This window comes from Marmota marmota, unplaced genomic scaffold (genome assembly GCF_001458135.2).
Source record: "Marmota marmota marmota unplaced genomic scaffold, marMar, whole genome shotgun sequence".
Lineage (NCBI taxonomy): Eukaryota > Metazoa > Chordata > Mammalia > Rodentia > Sciuridae > Marmota > Marmota marmota.
In genome coordinates this window covers 7,888,354-7,912,838 of record NW_026000185.1, presented here as the reverse complement: position 1 = coordinate 7,912,838, position 24,485 = coordinate 7,888,354, and the positions used below count along the sequence as shown (strand labels likewise).

The following is a 24,485-nucleotide window of genomic DNA, read 5'->3' as shown; positions in this document are numbered from 1 at the left end:
CTCCAAGCAGACCAGAGAACACTGGAGCTACGCAGAGGCACCTGGCAGGGGGTTAGGATGGGGAGAGGTGGGTGGGGCTGGGCTCTGCAGCTGCCCATGCTCTCTCCACCTGGCCACGGGTGCTCTCTGTCCTCTACCTTGCTCCCTTCAGCTGCCCACGTTGTTCTACCTCCCACACCACACAGAAACAAACCTGTGAGCAGGGCACTGTGGCGCACACCTGTAATTGAGGCTGAGGCAGGAGGATTGCAAGTTCAAAGCCAACCTCAGCAAAAGTGAGGTCCTAAGCAACTCAGTGACACCCTGTCTCTAAAGAAAATGCAAAATAGGGCTGGGGATGTGGGTCAGTGTGCCCCTGAGTTCAATCCCTGCTACCCATCCCCTGAAAAAAAGAATAAAAAAGAAACAAGTTTGTGTGGAAGAGCAGCCGGCCTAGGACAGGCATTGGCAAGGAGGCCTACTCATGACCACAGGCCAAGTCTGTGGGCCAGGGACCCCATAGCTACAGCCGCTGCACCCAGTCGCTACCTGGACACCTTTCTTCCCTAGAGATGCCCTTAGCCAAAAACAAACAAACAAACAAAAAAAACAGTGACCACCATGATGCTTTCTCTGCGCTTTAATGAGACACAGCAGCCAGGAGGATTAGCATCTGCCACATAAGGCTGGGAGGCAGGTAGAAGGGTCCACAGGGCAGGGGTAGGGGGTTTGGGAAGGTGGGGTGATGCCACCTGTGAAGGAAACAGTGTGCTGAGGCAGGAGAGGACTTATGATGCCCTGATCAGGGTGGCAACCCTGCCAACCTGGCTCAGGGGACCTTGGGGACATAGTGGTGGATCCAGTCCAAGTAGTGGGTAAGACGGGTGTAGATGCCCGGCCGGTTGGCATAAGCACAGCCCTCACCCCAGCTGACCACGCCCACCTGCAGCCAGGCACCCTTCACCTTGCAGACCAGGGGCCCTCCAGAGTCACCCTGGGGAGAACAAGAGTCAGTGCCGGGGGGCAAGGCCCACGTGGGGGGTGCGGGGGACAAGGGCCCACCTGGCAGGTGCTGTGCCCAATTTTCCCAGCACACAGCATGTCATCACGGACAATGTGAACGCTGTCCCCTGTGTAGAGCCCTGTGTGGTACTGCGCGTCACAAAGGTGGTTTTCCACAATCGGGACTTTCACCTGCTTCAGGGGAAACGGTGGTGGGAGGGACTCTGGGGTGAAAGAAGGGGGAGCAGCCTCAGGAGAGGGTTGATCTGCAAAGGGAACCCCCAAGGCTGGGGCCATGGTGTGGTCTTGTGCCCCCCTGCCCAAGCCCTCAGCTGTCCCAGCCACCCACCGCCAAAATGCACATTGCCCCAGCCTGTCACCCAGCACGGTGTCCCCGAGGGAAACGTCTCCGAGGCAGGGGGCAGAGAGATGGGGTGAACATGGCTGGAAATGTTCACTGGATCCTCGAGCTCCAGCAGGGCAATGTCAGCCCCATCCTCCACAATATAGTAGTTGGGGTGAGGGATGATCCTGCTGATGGCCAGCAGCTGGTCTCGGTAGTAAAGGTGCTGCTCGCCAAGCTGTACCCGGTAGAACTCTGGGCTTCTGATTTTTCTGGGAAAGGAGAGTCTTGCTCAGGAGGACAAAAGTGGCCCCAACCTCAGAGCCTCCAGAGCATCTGGTGCCACAGGATGAACCAGGCCCTCACCTCACCCCACAGGCCCATGGAGACTCACGGTCCCACGCAGTGAGCAGCGGTCAGCACCCACTGTGGGTGGATGAGAGAGCCTCCATACACATGCATCCAGTATTCGAAGTGGAATCTCAGGCTCACTTGCCAGGGCCACTTGTTTTCAGGGGCCTCCTGTCCTCCCACGATGCCCACTCGCTCCAGAGCTGGGCCAGTGGCTGGGGCAGGGAGCATCCTCAGCACCAGGGTGCAGCCCCACCCTGGATCAGCCCTCCCCTGCCTGGGACAATGCTGGGCTTCTCAGAGTCCACCTGCCCCAGCCTGTGCAGCAGGGAGTAGGGGGCAGGGGGCAGGGAAAGCGCAGGCCTAGGGCAGGAATCACCAGGGGCCCCATGGACCAGGCTGGACAGGAGGGGCAGTACCAGCACCAGCAGATTCAGCATCTGGAAAGGTTGAGGATGGGGCAGCATGAACCCAGACGGATCATGGTGGCAGAAAGTGAAGCAGAATGGAGCCAGGGCCCATGTGGATGAGAGCACTGGTCCAGACTAGGGGTCTGTGGTCTCAGGGATCCAGGATGGGGCACACAGATGTCAGGGGCTCTGAGTGGGGGACACTCACCCTGGCCAGTCCCTGTTCTCCTCTACACAGCCAGCTCCCCTCCATTTATCCTTCCAAACCAGGCTAGGGTCAGAGGGCCCTCCACCTCCAATCCAGATGTGGAGGAAGTAGATGACTCAGACCCAGGGCCACCATGTGACACATGCCCCCACACCAAGATGTCTATCTGATGTCCACAGGCCTTAACGTTGGGATGCACAGGCAACCACAAAACCACCCCCAGGACAGGATGCTGGCTTCTCAGGCTCTGCCCCAGTGGCAGTATAGGGATGAGAGGGCTCCATTCTGCTCAGGGTCTGCCAGGTCCTCCTGTGTATGGGGGCTCCCAGATGGGCCCTGCCATGGGCTGGGCACTGGGAATTGAGGGTCCATCTCTCAGCTGCTGGATCTCTAGCACCAGAATGGCAACACCTCTCAGCTGTCAGGACTGGGCTCTTGTCCCCTCCTGCCCAGGCGCAGAGGACTCCCTAGGAGGCCTCAGGAACAGTGGCATTCAGGGACCACTGCTGTCCTACCCAACATGCTTCCCCAAGATGAATGCAGGGCATAAGTCCATGTCTGTGGGCCACCCTCAAAGGAGCAGTGCACGGGATGGCACTCTCACCCCCACCCAAGTTCTCCCTCTCACCCCACCCAAGTTCTCTGATCCCATAGGGTGGGGCACAGCCCTGGGAGACTCAACTTGAGGGAGGGTCACATCAACGGCACCATGAGTCTGGGTCAGGAAGGGGCCTTGCTGCTCCCCATCAAACTGGCTCCACAGAAGAATCCCGCAGGGTGGTCTCGGGCCTTATCTGTGAAGCTCTGCTGTCCGGAGGGTACCTCATTATCTCTGCCATTTGTGATTTTTCTGCACACCAGATGGCTCCATGTCAGAGCAGGATAGCAGAAGAGGCCTGCAGCCAGCATTCCTCTCCCAAACCTCTCCTGCACTCCCCACCACGTCCCAGGGATGATCACTGTCCTGCCTGTCCATATGCCCCTCCTCCTGACAATGCTACTCAAGGGGTCCCAGGGGGGCTACCTCCTCACCTAGGACTCCGGGACCCTAGCCCTTATTCTGCCTCACTGCTACTTCTGGGCCCTCAGCAGAGGGCAGTGCAGGCCCTGCCCCCACCCTGTCCTCTGCACACCCCAGGGACAGCATGGGACCAGCAGGGGCTGTACTGTTCAGCGACCTGGCTTCCACTCATTCTCTAACAAACTCCCGAGCCCTGTCAAGGGCTGGCAAGATGGAAGCACAGGAGCCCAAGGGGGCGAGAGGGTGAACAGGGGTGGCTGGACACACAGCGGGCAGGGGCTGCGGGCACCACTGAGTCAGGGGCTCTGGACCCTTGTCCTCCAAGGGATGCTCCGATTGGCTCAGGCCTGGGAGGTGGACCAGTCAATAGCTGTGAGGGGGCTGGGGATGTGGCTCAAGCGGTGGCGCGTTCACCTGGCATGCGTGTGGCCCGGGTTCAATCCTCAGCACCACATACAAACAAAGATGTTGTGTCCGCTGAAAACTAAAAAATAAATATTAAAATTCTCTCTCTCTCTCTCTCTCTCTCTCTCTCTCTCTCTCTCTCTCCCTCCCTCCCTCCATCTCCCTCTCCCTCTCTCCCTCTCTCTCTTAAAAAAAATATAGCTGTGAGGGTGTGGTCCCTGTGATTGGCTGTCACTGGGCCAATCAGGGGCTAGAGGTGATGGAGCCTCTGGTCTATTTGCTGGGATGAGTGAGCAGGGTGGGTGACCAGTGTCTGCTGCCTGGCCCTAAGCATCCTCCACTGGAGGACAGCCACTGGTCTTAGGGTCACTGGAAGTGAGGCCCTCCCAGAGAGGGACTCAGTCACTCTCCCCCACACCTGTGAACCTCGCTGGGATGCAGGCCAGCCCCACCACCGTTCACTGGGAGGGGGCTCATCCTCCTCACCTCTCCTCTGCGGGAGGCTGTTCTACTGGAGGTGGGATTGTTGACAGAACTAACTGGTAGTGCAGATGCAAAGGTTCAAGATGGGTAGAAAGCCAGGTGGGGGGAGGGGGACAGGACAGCAGGACAAGTACGGGTGAGAAACCCACACTGCCTTGGGACATGCAGTCGGGACAGACCCAGGCTGCAGAATATGTGAGGCAGAAAGCCAGAGGAGAGAAAGGGGATGGATACGGGGGTGTTTGAGGAGCAAATGGCCAGAACTTTACATATTTGATGAAACTATAAACAAACAGATCTAACACTCTCAATGAACACCAAATAGAATATAATTAAAGAAAAACAGGCTGAGGCACATCACATAGGGCTGGAAATCAATGAAAGTCTTCAGAAACTGGCAGTCAACAGAAGGTTGGAAGCCATCGTCAAAGGACTACTAGAAGGAAATGAACTGTTGGCTTGCTGAAAGACCAGTGCCAGCACCTCCTGTCACCAAATTGTCAAAAGAAGTTCAGCAGGAGAAAGAATACAAGAGGTGACAATCTAGACTCACACCAAGAAAGTCCTGGAAGTGGAAATATCTGTAAATGTGAAAGACATATTTCTTTGTCAAAAACTTAGTGATGGGTGCATGGGAGGCTGAGGCAGGAGGATCGCAAGTTCAAAGCCAGCCTCAGCAAAACCAAGGTGCTGAGCAACTCAGTGAGACCCTGTCTATGAAGAAAATACAAACTCAGTGGTTGAGTGACCCTGAGTTCAATCCCTGGTTCCCCCACCCCCAAAAATACCTAGTTCATGAGGGGCTAGGTGTGTAGCTCAGTGATAAAGCACTTGCCTAGCATGTGCAAGGCCCTGGGTTTGATCCCCAGCAACTCTCCCCCTCCCAAAAAAATAAAGATAATTGACAACCCAAAATAACAACAAAAACAGGACAATGTGCTGTCTTTATGCCTAGAATTTAATTTTTTAAAAAAATTCTGATAGAAACGATATTGACTTTCAAGTTTCGATTGATTGATTGTGGTACTGTGGATTGATCCAGAGCCTCACTCTTACTAGGGCTTCCAAGATAATTTTCCAGTTAGTAGTGGATAATATTCAGAACTACAGCGTTTTGAACCTGGTGTGGTGGCAAGCCTATAATCCTAGCAGCTTGGGAGGCTGAGGCTGGGCGATCGTGAGTTCAAAGCCAGCCTCAGCAACTCAGCTAAACCCTGTCTCTAAATTAAAAAAAAAAAAAAGGCTGAGGATGTGGCTCAATGGTTAAGCGCCCCTGGATTCAACCCCCGGTACCAAAAATAAAAAAATTAAAAAGTACACGGTCTGGGGCTGGGGCTCAGGGGTAGGGCGCTCGCCTAGCATAGGTGAGGCACTGGGTTTGATCCTTAGCACCACATAAAAATAAAATAATAAAATAAAGATATTGTGCCTACCTAAAACTAAAAAATAAATGTTAAAAAAATAAATTTAAAAATACAGCATTTTGTATTTCGTTATGCTCCATAGCCTTGCCAAGTTCTACTTCGCCAGCGTCTGTGGGACCCTTAGGATTTTATGTGCGCCAATCATGGGGTTCACAGTTTGTGGTTTTCTTCCGCAAAGCCAAGCGATGTTCGGAGCGACGCAGTTCCTCCTGACTCCACCAGAGGGAGAGCCCGGCGGTCAACGCTGGGCACGCGCTGGGCGCAGCTGCGCAGGTGCACCTTTAGGCTCTGCTGCCACGACCAGGTTATGCCACAGACCTAGGTCTTTTGGCCTCGGCGGTGCTGGGGGCCTTCCAGGACTGCTAAAGGCCGTGCAGGGGTGAATGAGACTGAACAGAAAGCACCTGGGTCGGTGTACCCTCCTCCCCGGACCTTGGCAGATAACTGCACCTTCTCAGCCTTTGTTTCCCTCCAGGAAGAAGGCATTATTGGGCAGGGACTGAACTGCTGACAGAACCCGGACAGGCCTAGGATGTGGCCCTTGCCCTCTCTCTGCTCTGCAGGGAGGAGGATTGGCGGGGGAGGGAGGGGGTCATGCAAATCTGGATCAGGGGTTAATAGTGTGGGAACTTCAAGCCAGGTTCTGTGCAGCCAGCACTTGGCCACCAGGATGCAGGAGGCCAGCAGCAGCAGCAGCAGCAGGAAGACCAGCAGGAAGAGCCCAGCCAGGAGAAGGGGCCAGGGGAGCCCTAGAATTCCCAGCCCCAAGGCCCCCAATTCTGGGGTGAGGATCCAGTTCACATGGGTATGTGGCTGTGGCCCCAGGCTGGTAAGGATGGACACAGCCTCGCCCCAGCTGACCACGCCAGCCTGCAACCAGGTCCCATCCACCTGGCAGGTCAGCGGGCCTCCAGTCATCCTGGAGGGCAGAGCAGGGTGAGGGCCAGTGTTGTTAGTGGGGAGTCTTGCTGGACTCCAGGCCCCAAGCCCTCCACTGTGCCCTAGGCCCACCTGGCAGGATATGCCAGCCCCCAGCACACAGCATGTCTGGCCTGAAGGTGCTGCCATCCATGCTGGGGTAAGCCTGTGTCCACTATGGAGGCCTCTGCCTCCTACAGGCTTTTTGGGGGCCACAGAGGCTCTGGGGAGGGGCAGGTTCAGGGGAAGCTGGCCACCCCTGTAGTGGCAGAGTGGGGGAGGGGATCACACCCCTCAAATCCTGCTCCCTGGTGGCCCAGTCACACACTGGCTCTGGGTCAGACATGTGATGTGAGATGACCGACTATAAGGCTGCAGGGATTACAGAGTTGGTGTTGGGTTCGGGACCTACACATCAATGCAGCCAGCAGTCAAGAGAGACCAGCACACACCACCAACTACGTTCCACAGAAGAAAAGGATGTCTTTCAACAGACATGACCACATCTACATTTCTGCACAGGGGACAGAGTCTCAACCACTGGTTCCTCACACCATAATTCACAGTGGATCATAGACCTAAAGTAACAAGCAAAGTCACACAGCACAAAAGAGAACCTCCCCTGCCTTAAGCACAGAAGGAACTCAAAGCAGGAACCTAAGAAAAGGCTTGATAGATCGGGCCACACCCAACTTGAAAACTAGGAAAACCAGAGGCCATCTGCAGCCCAGGAGCAAGGTACCTCAATAGTCCTGTGGAGGACAAAGGACTTGCACCCTTTGTCCTGGGGCCTACAGCCACATTCCTAGGTGAACTGGATCCTCACCCCAGGAAGCAGGGCATGAAAGGAAGAGGAAAGCAGAACTCTACAGCTCTGTGACGGGCAGCAGATCCTGCAGAGGAACAGTGAGGGGCACACGTAGCCACCAGAAAGGCATGAAGATCCCTTCTACAGTGAGCTGCAGGGGAAGTCACCGAGGGGTCCTGCCATATACCACCAAAATGGCTAGAGCTGTAACAAAGGGGAAGCCCTGCCTGCTTCTTCTTCTAGCCCCTTTCCTCAGAGTCAGTCCTGAGCCTCAGGTCGGGCAGTGCAGGGGAGCCACAGGGCCCAGAGTGAGGTCAGAGTCTGAGCAGGAGAGCCCTGGGGGAGGCGGGACTGCTGCTCATGGGGGAAGAATTAGATGCGGGGCTGCCCAGGATGGAGAGGGGGCAGACCTGATGAGCCATGGGATAGGACCACGGCCTCAGGCACAGGTGACAGAGAGCTTATGGCTTCCTGTGCAGACACGGTGAGGAGATAGTGTGGGAATGCACATGTGCACACCTGCATGACCCCATACATGTCCCCTGAGAAGGCTGAGAGCAGAGACACTCCAAAAGCAATGAGAAATACCCAACCCCTAGATTTTGGTTTCTAAATACAATCTACCACTGAAAGGAACTGGGTTTCCTGCAGAAATGTCCAGATCAGAGGAAGTAAAAAAGGAGCGAAAGTCATCTTGTACAAGGAAATACTCCAAGAGAAATTGAGACCTGTGAAAAAGACCTAGAAGCTGCGCATGGTGATGCACGCTGCTAACCTAGCTTCTCAGGAGGCTGAAGCAGAAGGGTCACAAGTTCAAGACTGGACTCAGCTACTTAGTGATGCCCTATCCCAAAACCTAAAAGATTTTAAAAGAGTTGGGGATATACCTCAGAGGTAGAGCACCCCATGCTCAATGTCTAGCAGTGAATAAAAAAAAAAAAAGAAAAAAGACATGGAAGCCAATTTGTATGAGCCCCCAGAATCCCCAGATCTGACTGGCATACCACATTATAATTGGGAAAAAGAAACAAATTAAGATTTGAATAAGATAGGATGTCTCATGAGTCTGTGTGGTCATAAATAAATTAATTAAAATTCTGATGAGAAATCAGCTACTTACATAGTCTTAAATCTCCCCATGAAGTATGTATTAGTTACTAAGGGGAAAACAGTAAGGGACCTGGCAATCCCCCCTTATCCAGCAGTGAAAGTGGACAGCAGGCTGGACACCCTCAACAAGACGCAGCACTCAGTCCTACCTGTGATATTCTTGCCAAAAGCATAGAACTTCAGTCTACTCATGAGAAAGCATCAGATGGCCCAGCGTGAGGGTGCCCTGCAAGGTGCTGGCCTGAACTTCTTAGAAGCCAGGGCTCAGGAGAGTCCAGGAGACAAAGGGCCATCTCTGTCAGCCGAGGAGCCACCTGATGTGCCCTGGGTTTTAGCAGGTCCTCTGCTCCTTCTGCCGTGGGACAGTGGGTAGACTTCCAGTGACAGGAGCCACCAGGATGCCTGTGACTGTCTCAGGGTTCAGGAGGCTTGGGGTGGTGCTGTGGGCAGGTACCTCTCCTTTAAAACCCTCCTGTCACTGGAGTTCTCAAATGGTCCAAAACTATGTTCCCAGAGGAGCTTGCAGCAACCCAGAGTCTGAGATTGAACCAAAGCCTGACAGGACCAAGTGCCAGGAAGCGAGGAACGGCCAGACTGCCAGGGAGAGGGTGAAGAAGGACCAATCTCTCTGGAAACCTCAACAGTCGTTTTTGTGGATAAGCGAGCTCCTTACGTGGAACGGTGGAACCAGTGAACCTGCCTTCGTTCGGCAACCAACTTAGACATTTGCTAATGAGGATAAATCGGCATGGATGACACCTGTCATTCAGAGGGAACAAGTCCAAGGGTTTAGTGCATACACCATGTTCTGCAGCCACCTCCAGGCAACTTGCAAACATTTCCACCACCACCCCCGCCAGAAAAAACAGACCCCGTGTCCCCACTCTCCTCCAGTCTGCCATCTCTGTGGGTTGACCTGTTCTGCACAATTCCCGTGAGTGGAGCTCCACAGTAGACCTCAGACAGTTCATGTGTGGCCTTAACAGAAGGCTCTCAAGGTTCATGCACCACCTGACAGGTGTCAGGTGAGTCCCAGGGGACTCATTCACCACCTCCAGGAATTAGCCAGCCCTGAGGGGCAGTCTCCCAAATGCCAGAGCATCAGGAATGTGGGAAAGGGCGTAGAGGCAGCCCAGCACCTGTGTTCCACCTTCTGGCCATGTTGATTTCTAGGTGTTTTAACCTTTTGGATGCCATTGTAAGTGGAATTTTCCTACTTTGGTCTGTAACAAATTTTATTTTTTCTTTTTTGCATTGCTGGGGATCAACCCCAGACTTCATGCATGCCAGTCAGGCACCTGCCACTGAGCGGCCTCCCCAGCCTCTGCAGCCGCTACACTTTCAAAAACGAAGTTTCCCTGTGACTCAGCCATTCCACCCTAGGGAATTACCCAAGAGAAATAAAAATGTAGCTCGGGGAGAAGACTTAAACAATAATGTTCACTTCAGCTTTATTGTAACAACCCAAGCAGGAAACACCAAAGTCCACCAGAAGGACACAGGTGGGTGAACCATGGTACGTGCCTGGGAAGAACTACAACAGGGAGGGGGACACGGACGGCCCTGGACAGTGGGGGCATTGGCTGTGAGGCTGGGGGAGGACCAGGCACAGGGCCAGTGCTCCCTGGAGAAAGCCCCCACAGGGGTGCAGGTCCACAGCACCCAAGCTGCTACACAGGGTGCTAGGACTGATCCGTGGAGCACAGGAGGGCTGGTGTCTTGTAGCAAGCTCGGAGAGGGGCTGGCGTGGCCCCTGAGGTGCTGGACCAGGAAAGACTCAGGACAGCATACAGAGGGAGTGCTGCTACAAATAGACACACATCTCCTTCCCACATGGCACTGACTACCTGTGCTCTGATGGCAGAAGGCCAAGAGGCAGTGACACCCCCTAGCAGCAGGGGCACGTGGCCCAGTCTCTGTTTCCAGTGCCTTTCTCACTGAAGGGAACCAGGGGATAGCTGGCCCTGGGCCCCTGGCAGGAGATGCACAAGAGCCACGGCGTCTCACACCAGATGCAAGAGACACTTTAAGACCAAGCGAGCCCCTGAAGACAGGCCAAAACAACCAAGGCCACAGATGAAGGACTGCTGGGCCCTGACCCAAAGCTCAACGTTCATGAGTCCAAACAGATACAAATGTGTAACTGAATTAATAATCAAATTGGGAGAAAGAGCTCCGTCTCCCTCAGAATTCCACAAGGGGATGCTTCTCCAGAAGTGAGGCATGGCCACGCCTCACGGCTTCCTTCTGCACAGTACTGACCAGACTCGCCTGGGGAGGCAAGCCGGCTCAGTGGACACACCTGGGCACTCTCTCCACCAGGTGAGCAAGATGGACTTCCACAGCCACATACACCCCTGATGCAGCTGAGGAGCAGGGAACTCACCCCTGTGGTCCTCCCCCAGGACCCACAATACTCCTATGAGAGAAACAGCTGGCAAAATCCTGACAGAGGACCTTCTATAAACCCCGTGACTGCACTCTGCAAAACCCTCTGGGGCCAAGAGCAGGGAAGTCAGAAGCTGTCCTGCCCAGAGAAGCCTGAGGACAGGAAAAGGATATTCAGGGAAAAGTAATGAAATCCAAATCAACTGTGGACTTTTGTTAAATAGTGTATCATATCACCTCATTGATTATAACAAATGAATCATTCCAATGTATGGTGTTAGTAACAGCAGAAATCAGATGCAAGGAGTATGGGTACCTTATTCTATCTTTATAATTTTTCTATGAATCTAAATCTTTTCTAAAATAGTGTATTTGGGGTGGGAGGGAGAAAGTGCTAAGGAGTGGTATTGGCTAAATTATATCATTACATTATGTATTATGTGCATGTACAAATATATAACAACAAATCCCACCAGTGCTTACAACTATAATGCACCCATAAAAAGTGGGAAAAATAAAAATGAATTGATTAAAATAGTGTATTTTTTTGAAAAAAATAAATATGAAAATGCAGTCCAAGGCTCAGACCAAACCTGCCAGAGACAGCTCTGGCCCTCTGAGTAGTGACCCATGGAAACCCACACTCGGCAATCACCCTTTGGCCACATCCGTTGCAGGTCCCATGGTCACTGCAGATAAGATGGGCACAGGGCAGGCCCTTCCCAACCGTCCTCTCTCTGCCTGGGGCCTGATGACCTAACAGATTAGGGGACCTGGGCAGCACCCAGGAATACTGAGTAACTGGGATTACAGGTGTGTAATCACATTGAGCACTTCTTAAATTTTATTTTTCCTCATCTATTGACTCATTTATACCAGATTAGCAGGAACAGAGATGGCTCAATGACCAATCTTATGTGGCAGACTGGATTTGATACTGCAGCAGAAAAGGGGCATGAAAAGAAAAAGCACATGGGATCTGAATAACCTGGCTTGTCATGGAGCAATGGGTTGGTCCCCACCATCCGCACACCCTGGTCTGGCAGATGGCAGCACTGGGGCTACCTTCAGGACCCCAACAGTGCATCTAGAAAGCACCGTACACGATGCTGCAATCAGCTGCAGGATTTGGGGTTTTCATGCAAACTGAAATTGCAGGACCCTGGTTCAGAAAACAAAGGTGGATTTCTGAGTGGTGACCGCAGGGCAGTCACCCAAGTGCAGGTCCCCCTTTGAAACCTGGAGAACTGGCTTTCAAGTCAGGCTTGGCTCCAAAATAGTGGACTGGCTCAACCCATGTTCCATGGACCTGAGAAGACCCTGCAAGGTGGGGGCATGGCCAAGGCAATGGCCACCCCCTCCCTGAACTCCTCTGTCAGATGAGAGGAAGCAGCACCTGTCACAGGGGTGCCAAGGGGACCAATGGGATGATTTGGGGTGTCAGGCCTGGGATCCAGGGGTGTCAAGGGCTCTTCAGACAGCAGTGTGAAGGGGGGACGGGGTCCCCAAGGATGGAACTGGGAAAGGTGAGGGCCCTGAAGTCCCCTCCTGGGGGTCAGGTCTCAGCGGATCTGGCTCCCTGAAGACCCTGCACCCCACCCTCACTGGGCAATGTGAGGCTGCTGGGTCCTGGGTATGGCAGCCTGGGCTGGGCACACCTAGACCCCACCCTGCTTCCCTGTGTTATGGTGACCAGGTAGGTCCCACCCCCCACCCCAGCGACCACCTCCCAGGTGTGGTCCATCTGAGGGAGGCTGGGCCCCACCCAGCACACTCCCTTCCTCGCCATCCCAGCTCAGACCATGCACCATGAGCCTCGGCCAGGACCAGGTGCTGGCATGAGGGGGGCTGGGCTTGGGCCTCGCAGAGCCACAGCCTGCTGCACCATCAGAGGACTGCCACCCTGCCTCGGTTTCCCCACTCCTAAGAGGGGTCCTGCCCTGGGGTTCTTGGTGGGGCCCTCCAACCCCAGCCTGTGCATGGGGCTGGGGAGGGGGTGGGAAAGTCTCAGGCTGGGACCGGGGCCCCTAATCAGCTCAGTCATCAGGCCCCAGCCAGAGAGGAAGCCCTGCGTGGTCTGGGCAGTTGGGGGGCTTTGCCCATCTGATCTGTGGTGGAGTCATGGGACTTGAGGACAGATGTGAGGACATCCTGGAGGGCAGGTTATCACGGAGTCCTGAGCTGTCTCCCCCAGGCTTCTGGGCCTCAGGAGGAGAACCCCAAAGGCTGGGCTCCCAGAGGCTCTCTGGGGAGGTGTGAGCTGCAGGATCCAGGGAGGGCTTCCTGGAGAAGGTGGCAAGGACTCCATCCACCGCCTGGGTTTGCAGGGATGCCCGGGTCCCATCCTGTCCCTGTGTGGTCTCTCTGTGTCACTAAGCTTGTTCCCTGGGCTGTAGTGTCCACATGGAGATACAGGAGTAGGTGGGGCCTTTGGTGGAGCCCTGTTCTCCTCCTCCTCACTCCCTGCCCAGGGCACAGGTGTGTGGCTGTCCCCCACCACCCTACAGGTCCAGGGCTCACTGCCCACTGTCCCTGCAGTGGGCAGACACTTGGGCCTCGGCTCATGGCTTCCTGCTTCAAACTGAGAGAAGGTCAGGTCTTTCAGGCCTTTCATCTCCTTGGTACCATCCTGCTTTATCATGCTCTGTACAATTAGATCTCAGTTCTTCATGGCACAGGGTTGAAAGCATTTTGAGGTGTATAAAGTTTTATGAAATTATTAAAACATTAAATAGGGGGAAATATTTGAACATTCACTAAAGATATATAAATAGAAAATATAAACACGTGGTAAAATGCACAATACTGTTGGCCATGGCAAAAATGCAAATTACAAACACACGAGCTGAGCATGGTGCCTCGCCTGTAATCCCAACAATTTAAGAGGCTGAGGCAGGAGGATCTCAAGTCTGACGCCAGCCTCCGCAACTCAACAGGCCCTGTCTAAAAATAAAATCTGTAAAGGACTGGGGATGTAGCTCAGCGGTAAAACGCTCCTGGTTCATTTCCAGTAAAAAAAAAAAAGAGAGAGAGAGAGAGAGAGAGAGACAGAAGAAGAAAAAGAAAGAAAAACAAAAGGGTGGGATACACTGCATTTTCCCCGGAAGTCCTGAAGCCACAGAGATTGCAGATCCCAGGTGCTGGCAAGGACACTGATCCCATCCATCGCGGAGAGGGATGCACTCTCCGCAGCGCCTTCAAGGATAATTCGGAAACCACATAAATGCAAACCTGCTGTATGCCTTCGCAATTCCATTCGGTGTTTACCCAAGATAATTAAAAACTTATGTTCCCACAAAAATGTTTACAGAAACTTTATTCATAAGAGCCTGAAGTGGAAACAAGCCAGATGTTCATCCGCTTGTGAATGGATCAGCAAATCCTGGCGACCCTTTCGGTGGAACAGCACTCTGCCACAACCCAAGGGCCAGGAACTCCTGCACAAGGCGCACAAGCTCAGAAGCAGTGCGCAGGAGTGAAGCCCGCAAGCCAGTGGTGGCCCAGGGCTACCCGTAGGCAGGGAACCGCATGCGGAGAGCCGGGAGTCCCACCTTCACAGGGGTCTCCGGGTCCTTCTCCGGGTCCACATCTGCAGGAAGACAGGAGGGCGAGGAGACTGGTCACTGCGCGGTGCGGACCCTGCAGCTTGGCCCCGGGAACTGCCGGTCACGCCCCCCTAACGCCATAGGGCCTGCGGCCGATCGTGGGCACCCCGGTTGATGCCACCAGCCAATCAAGAGCGGCCAGGTGTGCGCGGGTCGTGTGGGCCTCAGGTGGGTGGGGTCCGCCCCCGCTGACCGGTGCGCGCTGGCTGCCGGGGTGGTCCTGGAGACCCTGGGGCTGCGCGACCGCGCTTGGCGCTGTCGTGGAGTTCATGGTCATCTGTAAGTGAAGTTCCGCGGCTTGGCGGTGTCGGGGGTGTTTGGGCAAGGCGGTGCATGGCCGCCTCCCGCACCTTCCCGCGGAAGGGTCTGGCTCCTCTGAGCTCCTCTCCCCACTGCCGCGCCCACTCCCGCCCCTCCGCACGGGGCACAAACTGGGGGAGTCCAGTGTCCAAGAATGATGGGCATTAAAATAGCAAAACACCACGGAAAGAGCTACCCCGAAGAGCCGGCGCAAGCCTGTTAGTCTCAGCTACTCAGCTGCTCGGGAGGTTGTCCTGACTCCAAAAAAAAAAATTTTAAAAGCAGGGGGGGGAGGCAGCTTTTTGCCCTTTAAGGAGTGCCATGCAAATTTCTTAGCCCATCCTGCCTAGGGCAGCAGAGGCTTGAGGAGCGGGCCCTGTGCACACCAGACCAACAGCGCACCCCTCTGGTCCTGCAGCCCCTGCTCTCGATCCAGTGAACAGGCCAGAAGCGTTTCCCAAGCATTTACTCTTCTCAGAACCCCCAATTGTGCTTCCATTCTAGCCCAGCTCTTTGCTCAGCAGGAGTCCCAGAAACTTTACTTTTCTGCCCTTTGCCCTAAAGCAATCTACTGGCCACACAGGAAAGGAAGTTTGGGAGGGATCAGCCCCCAGAGAAGTGGTGAGGCAGAAGCACACTATGTGGACTCAGAGCAGGTAGGCAGTGACCTGGCATACACTCCAGGACACTGAGACTTGGACATCCCTGGCTAAAGCTCAGCATCACCACCTGAGCCCTGCACCTGTCCCTGAGTCAACAGACCAGAGGCCCCCATCATCATCCTAGAAGAAGAATAAGGAAGAACAGGGCTCAGGTGAAGGCTACAGAATAAGGTGCTCTCAGACTGAGGCTGAGGTGGGCAGGGAGCCGGGAGGGCTGGACACCAGGGAATGTGATGCATGGGGACCCCTTTGGAGTTCCAGTTGTGTGTGACGAACAGGCCAGGGCTCTGTCCTTGCTTGGTGATGTGTGCTACACCCTTTGGGAGTCACCCATGTTCCTCTGTACCTAGCAGCACCTCCTCACACTCCCCCACGGCTGGCTTGGAATTCTAGGTTCATCCTTACAGTACTTATGGATACCAGCTGCAGTCAGACAGTCCTAGGCACCAGGTTACCAAGGTGACAGGCAGAGTCTGCACCCTCCCTGAGCCAGACCACGCCCCCCAGCTGAAAACTAAAGCCTGAGGATTAGGAGATGGGCTTGGCCAACCATGGCAAAGGTTCATCACCAATTCTCTGCTTCCACATCCCCACTGGCCTTAAAGTTTCAGTAACTCTCCCTGGCCCCACTGTGGATTGGGGGCTCGGTGGGCAGGGGGCTGCCCTTGCAAAAGCCTTATGGCCATGGAAGTAGCTAGCACACAGCATCTCCTTGGCTATGGTCTCACAGACATAAGTCTACACCTGCAGGCAATGATGTGCACATCTACTTCCTACAGCCTGTGGGGCTCAGGCAGAGCCTCTACAGCACAGAGTCAGCATCACAGAAGCAACCAGAGCCTGCTTTGGGAAGCAGCTGGCTGTACCTTCCCAGTGGGTCACCTCCCCAGGGACCTGCAGCTGAGGGTCCTGGTAAGGAGGATACTGAGGACTGGTAGCCTGGATTGGCTGGACGAGGACACTGGAGGAGTTCAGAACAGAGAGAAGGCTGGGGTGTTCTCTGCTTTACTTTGGGGTGAGTCCCTCTGGCCCTAGCCCCTTGCCTCTCACCTACCATTCTGCCTGATGTCCCACAAACGTCACCCAGTAGGGGATGACCAAGGGGAAGAAAGACCCCTTCACGGCCAGAGCGGTGAGCATGCTGGTACAGGAGAAGAGCACAGGTGCCTAGCTCAACAGCACCACAGCCTCCGCCTGGGATGAGTCTCTGTTGTAAGATGGCTGCTGACAGTCACACAGAGGGAGCTTTGAGGACTGTGGCACAGGATAGACACTCCCAGCTGATTACACAGGTCTGGAGGTTGACTGGGCTGTGGAGGAGGCCAGGTCTTGGGGCAGTGAGGACAGCAAAGCTGTGCAGGGAGAGGAGAGCTCACCCCAGAGCCTTCATCTACAGGAGCCTGTATGCTGCCCAACCCACGGATAAGTATCTATCACTGGAACATGGTGGGTCCATCTCCTCTGGGAGCCTTGTCCATGAAGAACCCAATGTGGTCAAAGAGACAGACTTCCAAGCAGAGAGAGAAGGTGGAGGGGGTGGGCACCTGCACAGCGGCTAATCAGCCTGCTGAGGGCACCACCTCAGGAAGATGGTCATTCTCTTTGCCCCACTTTCCTCAGCTGGAAAGTAGGGTGCTGGTGCCTCCCCAGGAGAAGGAAGTAATCTACCCAGTGTGCCTGTGTTGCGTTGTTGTGCGCGACTTCTTGCCCGCAAGAAAGACGCAACCCAAGAATCTTCTTTCAGCAACTTTTTTTATTCAGGTCCCTGATAGTTCTTCTCCTCCCTCGGATGCCCCTCCCAGCCTTAATAAAGCATCTCAAGCCCCAATGCAAAGCAGCCACGTGGAGCTTTCTCATAGAGTGATGAAAAGTCATGCGCCAACTCTCCCAAACAAGGAGTTGTTTGTCACAGACCACAGCGGAGCCAGCGCCATCATGTAATGGTGACCATAATTTGCATAAACGGCAGAAGCGGCTCACCACATGCCTGGAATGACGCCTACCCCTAGGGAGCCCCCAGGGGTGGTGGTCACCATCTCTCATCTACCAAGAACATGCCACAAAGGATTTGGCACCAACAGGAGTGGGACAGGGTGAATCAGGTGGCTCTTAGGACGAGCCAGTTATGTATTCCTTATTGCTTCTACTAAGGGAGGCTGGCAGTACGGCTCAGGCTGAGAATGGCCATCCTGGGCTGTGGAGGGCCTCCAAGTAGAATTCACCTTTCAATTGTGATGGTTTCTCTCCTTTACCTTTCCAGTGTGTTCTAAGACATTTTGCTCTTTAAAGTTTTTACTAGTTTCAGTGATTATCCAATAATAAAATCTTCTTCCCTAATTCAGAGGACTTGGGCACTTCTCTTCTTGAGAAAGAGCTGGATTGGGATAACTTGAGAGAAAGGGAAACTTTTTGCTCACACAAAATCCAGAATACAGATTTTCATAGTATCTTTATTCATCGTGGCCACAAAGCGCAAACAGCTCGAATGTCCTTCAACTGCTGGACACTAAGCAGAATGGGCACCTGTGCCCTGGAGCACAAGCCCCTCCTCAGGTCCTCTCATTAGAGAGACTGCACAGCAAGCCCAGGCCCCATCCTGCCCATCACCCTGCTTGCTGATAGGAGTCAGGGAGGACCTGGGCACCATAGATTCAGGGGTGGGGACTGAGGCCAAAGCAGCACACTTGGGAGGTGAGCTGGCTTCTCCTTGGCTGGCTTGGCTGACCAGCAGAAGGCCAGTGGTCTGCTCTCAGGTGTACCTCCTCATCTGCTGCTGGATCCATGGCACAAAGGATTGGACCCGAGCATAGACCCCAGGAATGTTGCGGAGGGCACAGCCGATGCCCCAGCTGACCACTCCCACCAACCTCCAGGAGCCTGTCACTTTGCACACCAGGGGCCCTCCAGAGTCACCCTAGGAGGAAGAGGAGTCATTGGATATTGGCCCCAAAGGTGAAATGGGGGTGGGCAGGTGGAAAAGGACTTACATAGCAGGCACTGCGGCCCTCGCTGCCCGCACACAGCATGTCATCCAAGATGATCCTCCGGTCCCTGTGGCGGTGCCTGCTGGCGTTGTGGTACTGTTGCTCGCAGACTGCATTCTTCACCACCTGCACCTCCACCTGCTGCAGGCGGAAGGGTGGAGGCAGGGAGCCTAGGGGAGAAAAGGGGGGCTAGCAGCACAGGTGTGGTTAGACCCTACCCTCGCCCAAGCTGACCTGCCACGGCCACCTCCCCTCTGCATCCCTGGCCTCAGCTCCCTCCTGTCACACACTGTGTGGAGACACAGCTCATAGGGACCATGTCCACCTGAACCCTGGCACTCCACACAGGCACTCTACAGGCCTGCAGTTGGGGCACCAGAGAGACAATGAACAATGTGTTCTTCTGGTGTCTCAAAAACACATTTTTTAAGGTTAGAAACTAGAGGAGCAAACGTTTCCCCGCTCAGAGCACTGAGCTCTGGGCTCAGGCTTTCCCTCTGCAGGTGCTGAGGCTCCCATGGAGACCCCAGTGGGTGGGAGACGAGGTGGGAGTGCCCTGGGTTCCTTGGCCATTCCCTGGATTCCCTCTGAAGCTGCAACCTAGAAACCCAGCACCACCCGGCCTCTAATAGTTCTCAGAGCAAGTGTAGGTCCCACACAGAGACCCTTCCAGCCACACCCTCTGTAAGTACCAAACATGCTGATGGCGCCCCAGCCAGTCACCCAGCACTGGTCCCTTGGGGTGATACTATCAGACAGGGAGGAGAGCCTGACGGGCTTGATGTTGGCAGAGCACACTGCAGGTTTCGCCAGACGCAGCAAGGCCACGTCTGAGCCCAAGAAGGCATTCACATAGTCAGGGTGGACGATGACCCGGTTCACATGCAACAGCTTCGTGTCCCCATAGAGGAAAACGTTCCCAGCCTGGACCCGGTAGGCTGATGGGTCAGCATCTTTCCTGGAGTCGGAAAGAAACCATGGTGGCAACTCACTCTAGGTCCCCTGGACATTGCAGAAGGCCAGCAGGCCTAGGAAAAACAAGTGGCCCCATGTGTGCAGCCCAGGCCCTGCCCACACCCCCTGGTTTAGCCCCCATATCCAACCCAGAGCCGGGCAGAAGGGAGGAGACTCACCGGCCAATGCAGTGGGCAGCAGTCAGCACCCACTGTGGGTGGATGAGGGAGCCCCCACAGATGTGCACCCATGCAGCCCAGCGGTAGCTGTAGACCCTCAAGCTGATCTGCCATGGCCACCTCCCCTGGGGGGCACTGTGGCCACCCACGATGCCCACCAGGTCGTTCTGTGAGACAGGTGCTAGAAGCAACAGGTGAAGGTCAGGGAGCCTGGCGCACACAGGCCAAGATCCCCAATTCGAGCCCGAACAGGCCGTGCACATGTCCCCAGATCCTGGGGACATCGCTCACAGGAGCCTTGGGGAAGGGACAGGGTCAAATGGGTCAGGACTCACCCGGGGTCCCAGCACTGGAGGTCCCCACCAAGAGAAGGGTCACAAACCACAGGCTCAGCATCTGCAGAGGACAGACACAGAGGGTGCTGGGCTACCTGAGGCCAGGGGTAGAGTGGGCCAGAGCCAGCCACAGCAGTCTGCAGGGACAGCACCCTACCTTGCCAGGGCTCCTGGGCTCCCTTCTCCCTGGGCCTCTCTATCCTTTATCCTCCAGCCACAGGAAGTGGGCAGGGGGCTTGTCCAGTGCTCTGCTTGGAGGAGGGGCAGAGAGGAAGTGGCATTTGGCCTGAGATGCAAAAGGGGCTGGTGACCCAAACACGGGGTTCTAGGTCCTTGCCAGGGTCTGGATCAGCCAGAGTCAGGATTACTCGGACCTCACCATGATCTTGGAAGAGTATCCCTAGAGGCTGGGGTGGGAGAAGGGCTGTTTGGCTCAGGGTTGGTGCTGAAAGAAGGGCCAGCACCTCCTGAGGTCTTTCAGCATCCTGGCAGGGGACAGGGTAGGTCAGCAGCCTTCCCCAGACACGGAGGTGCCCACTACCAGGTGGCCAAGCTCCCTGTGCTGGGAGCATCTGGGCACAGGAACCACGTCCTGGGGAGTGGCTGCTCAGGCTCCTCTGCTGGGCCTCTGTTTTCCAGCACCTTCTGTGCCAGGCCAGGCTCTGAGGAGGCCCACCACAGGCGGAAGGGCCAGCACCTCCTGAGGTCTTTCAGCATCCTGGCAGGGGACAGGGTAGGTCAGCAGCCTTCCCCAGACACGGAGGTGCCCACTACCAGGTGGCCAAGCTCCCTGTGCTGGGAGCATCTGGGCACAGGAACCACGTCCTGGGGAGTGGCTGCTCAGGCTCCTCTGCTGGGCCTCTGTTTTCCAGCACCTTCTGTGCCAGGCCAGGCTCTGCTCCTGTCTGGGCTAGTGCAGACCAGTGTCTTACCACCAATCTTTCCTGCTGGACACAGGAAAGCCCAGCAGGTGCACTGCCCGAGGCCCCTGAGGGACAGCCCCACATTCAGGGTCAGTCCTGAGGCCCCCATGCACAGACTCTACCCCTCTCTGAGTAGGAAGTCCTACTCCATGGGGAGCCATCAAGCTGGCCACCTGCTCTCTGGCTATCTCATGGGCCCTTAGGTGACTGGGACAGAGATTCCTGTCCCTCTCATGACAGGCTGGCCCCGAGCTCCAGGTGCAGGTAGGCCTCTAGGATGGCTGGTGATGCAGGTCAGAGTGTCTGTGAGTGACAAGGCTTGCAATGCCTGGAGAACAGGGACAGTTGCAGAAGGGACTGTGGAGACCCACAGCTGGACCAAGGGCCACCTTACCAGGAGGCAGAGGACTGAAGGCCTGAGGCAGGCAGAGGGCCCTGCACAGGACTGGATGATCCCCAGGGGCCCAATGACCTGGGCCTGAGGGGCCTGGATCTTGACTTGCAGAGACCTACACTGAGCACAGTAGAACTGGACAATGTCCAGGCAGGGTCTCTGCTGGAATTTGGGGGATGGAGTCCTGGCATTGAGGAGGTGGGGCCCTGGGGTGTACAGGGAGGCTGAGCTCCACAGGCTGTCAGAACCAGCTGGCAAGAGCAGAGGAGGGAGAGGGGCACGTGTTGGGGAAAGCCGCAGGAGAGACCTGGAGGGAGCACCCAGCCACCCAAGCCCTCCATAAGGGCAGCTGCCATCAGTGGAGAAGGAAGTGGGGTCAGGGATATGTCCTTGGTGCCCTCCTGAAACAGTGTGGCTCCCTAGGCAGTAACACCAGAGCCATCTCCCCCAGAGAAACACTGCACCTCCTGCATCTATGCCAGGTACAGGGCCTGGGCCGCTCAGCGTGGAAGGGTCCACCTGCGGCCCCCACTACTTGAACAAGACAATGGTTAAGAATCGAGGACTGGGACAGGATATCTGGTCACCCTGATAGTGTCAGGACCAGGCCACCATGAGCACATTCAGCGATAGCATCAGAGAAAGAACCAGGGACCTGGGGGCTCCAGTTGTGTGACCGTTAGGACTGGGGCCAGATGGGCTGTGGCCAGGATGCCTGGGCTCAGGTGAAGGATGTGGCCACCCGGGCAGTGTCGCAAGAGGGCTGCTTGGGCAGAAGGCTGGACAGAGGGATCCAGCACAGGGGCACCAGTGTCTCTGAGCCGAGGGCTCTGAAGGCCTAAGGTCATGGAACCCAGGGAGGAACGGCCTGGAGCCCAGCCTTGGAGGCCAGTTCAACCCCATCAGGATAAACCAGCTTCCTTGACTGGGGCTGGGGCTTCCCAGGACCCGAGAGACTGTCCCCAGTGTTTCTGGGATCCTTGGGACCATTTTCTGTTGCACATGGCGTGACAAGTCAGGGTGGGTGGTATCCACTACCCCTCTGGTGCCCCTCAGATGGGGACGACAGGATGCAGGGAGTTGGGGGTGGCTGCAGGTGCTGGAGCTGGCGTAGAGATGCCGCCCAGGCTCTGAGGAGGCCCACCACAGGCGGAAGGGCCAGGTGGGGAGTTAGTGGAGGCAGGGACAGGGTGTGCTCCTGACAGCCTGGGCCTCTCCCAGAGCCAGCCAGCTCCCTGGGCGCTGTAACTGCTGTGGAGCCAGGGCCTGTGAGCCTGTCATTTAGGGGGTCTGCAGGTGGGGAGCGGAGCAACAGGTAGGGGGTAGTTACCTTCACAGCTGCTCCTCAGCCTGCTGAGGGCACCACCTCAGGAAGATGGTCATTCTCTTTGCCCCACTTTCCTCAGCTGGAAAGTGGGATGCTGGTGCCTCCCCAGGAGAAGGGAGTAATCTACCCAGTGTGCCTGGAATGACGCCTACCCCTAGGAAGTCCCCAGGGGTGGTGGTCACCATCTCCAGAGAGCTTGTCTACCAAGAACATGCCACAAAGGATTTGGCACCAACAGGAGTGGGACAGGGTGAATCAGGTGGCTCTTGGGACCAGCCAGTTATGTATTCCTTATTGCTTCTGCTAAGGAAGGCTGGCAGGACGGCTTAGGCTGAGAATGGCCATTCTGGGCTGTGGAGGGCCTCCAAGTAGAATTCACCTTTCAATTGTGATGGTTTCTCTCCTCTACCTTTCCAGTGTTTTCTAAATCATTTGCTCTTTAGATTTTTTTCTATTTTCAATGATTTTCCAATAGTAAAACCCATCTTCTTCCCTAATCCAAAGGATTTGAGCAGTGCTGGACCTTCCTTGGAGAGCTGGTATGACCGCCCCCCCAGCTTGTAGGAGCGGGTGCCTGTCAGGCAGTTGTAAGCCCATAAGGCTGTGTGGTTGGAGGCCCTACCCTGCCGCAAATTCTCTTTCCCATTTCACTGCCCTACAGAAGTGGGCAGCCTGGGCCTCCCAGCCTATGGGTAGCAGGACCCACCTGGGGACCCTGTGGACACCAGTCAGCACTCAGTGTTGGCTGGTGAAACTGCTTCTGTGGACACACTGGCCCTGCACTCTGCAGGTGATGTGCCATCCTCTCATGGGTCATGAGGGGTGGCCGCCGGGCCCCTGTACTGTGGGCTTTGGGAACTGGGAACACAGCCTCTCACTGCTGCAGAGATGGTGGCAACGTTAGAAGGGTGAAGGGCAGAAGGTGGTGGGCAGCCCAGCAAGGCACCCCCACCTTGGTGCCCCTTTTCTGGAATCTGGTGCCGTCTTGTCGATGAAGGGCCCAGGGCTGGATGGGAGGGGGATCCCCTCCCACCTACATCTCTAGATCTATCCACTGGGATCATATTTTGGAATCCCTGGGCCAGGGCTGCCCTGTGGAACTTTCTACAATAACAGGCAACATTCTTAACTGCTGTGCAGGCTTGTCACCACCGCAGCATGTAGATGTTGCGGAAATCTCAGTCCTTGTCCCCGTTGTCAATCCAATAATGAGGACATGGTTTTGAGAAAAAGGAAAAAGAAGCTTTATTGCTTTGCTAGCCAAGGAGAAACACAGGGGACTCCTGTCCTAAAGGCTGTGATTCTGTCCATCATCAGGAACAAGGTGTTTTTATAGAGGTGATTCAGAGAAAATGAGATTAAGGAGAAGAGATGAGGAAGGAGAAGATCAGGGAGGAGAAGTTTAGGGAAAGAAAGATTGGGAAAAAGAAAAAAAAAACTTGTAAGTTTCAAAGCATCAAGTGAACCCCTGTTACATAGATTTTGACTGTTGGAAATGCAGCTCATGGGACTGAGCAACTGAAGTTTTAACTTTGGTTAACTTGGAATGAATTTGGACTAAGCAGCCACCTGTAATAGTAGCTCCAGTCAGTCTCCTTGCTGGCATCTGGCAGGATGTGTCCCTGGCTGTCATTCTGAGGAGCAGCATACCAAGAGCACCATTTCTGGCATGTTGGGCGTGCTGGTGAATCTTGTCTCCCTGTCCTGTGTCTAGGTTTCATCCTGAGCCCGAGAGCCCAATGCTTCAAGAGGAAGGACTTGGAATGCCATCCCAGGCGCCTCGAGGCCAGCCCCACATAGAAGTCCAACAGGGCAGGTCTTGAGCTCAGAGACAGATTGGATTGAACTTGGTCCCTCCCCCCGAGAACTTGCTCACAGAATCTGACTGGCGTAAAACTCAGGGAGAGGGCTATTAAAGGAGCCCTGAGGGACCTTGGAGCAAAGGAGTTGGGGACACCAGACAGAGGTGCTG

At 55.2% G+C, this 24,485-nt stretch overlaps 2 protein-coding genes across 2 annotated transcripts; both read right to left on the bottom strand.

Moving 5' to 3' along the window:
- Positions 1-651: 651 nt before the first annotated feature.
- LOC107147134 (tryptase beta-2-like) lies at positions 652-1,906 on the bottom strand. The gene is made up of 4 exons (XM_048790063.1): positions 1,719-1,906; positions 1,331-1,596; positions 1,042-1,205; positions 652-973 (listed from the first exon to the last, which is right to left on the bottom strand). The coding sequence occupies exons 1-4, from the start codon at positions 1,904-1,906 to the stop codon at positions 809-811; spliced, it is 783 nt and encodes a 260-aa protein (XP_048646020.1). The 3' UTR covers positions 652-808.
- A 15,941-nt stretch (positions 1,907-17,847) lies between these two features.
- On the bottom strand, positions 17,848-20,073 carry LOC107147133 (serine protease 29-like). Its single transcript, XM_015491550.2, has 6 exons — positions 20,027-20,073; positions 19,870-19,930; positions 19,535-19,715; positions 19,094-19,359; positions 18,405-18,571; positions 17,848-18,331 (listed from the first exon to the last, which is right to left on the bottom strand). Exons 2-6 carry the CDS (start codon positions 19,928-19,930, stop codon positions 18,167-18,169), a joined length of 840 nt encoding a protein of 279 aa, XP_015347036.1. The 5' UTR covers positions 20,027-20,073; the 3' UTR covers positions 17,848-18,166.
- Positions 20,074-24,485: the final 4,412 nt, after the last annotated feature.

Bases quoted from the DNA above. Each gene is read 5' to 3' on its own strand.
- LOC107147134 (XM_048790063.1), bottom strand. From the start codon at position 1,906: ATGCTCCCTGCCCCAGCCACTGGCCCAGCTCTGGAGCGAGTGGGCATC. The intron at 1,597-1,718 runs GTGAGTCTCCAT...CTCCTTTCCCAG, and splicing joins GCTGCTCACTGCGTGGGACC to AAAAATCAGAAGCCCAGAGT. The intron at 974-1,041 runs GTGGGCCCTTGT...TGTTCTCCCCAG, and splicing joins TTGGGCACAGCACCTGCCAG to GGTGACTCTGGAGGGCCCCT.
- LOC107147133 (XM_015491550.2), bottom strand. From the start codon at position 19,930: ATGCTGAGCCTGTGGTTTGTGACCCTTCTCTTGGTGGGGACCTCCAGT. The intron at 19,360-19,534 runs GTGAGTCTCCTC...TTCCGACTCCAG, and splicing joins GCTGCCCACTGCATTGGCCG to GAAAGATGCTGACCCATCAG. The intron at 18,332-18,404 runs GTAAGTCCTTTT...TCTTCCTCCTAG, and splicing joins AGGGCCGCAGTGCCTGCTAT to GGTGACTCTGGAGGGCCCCT.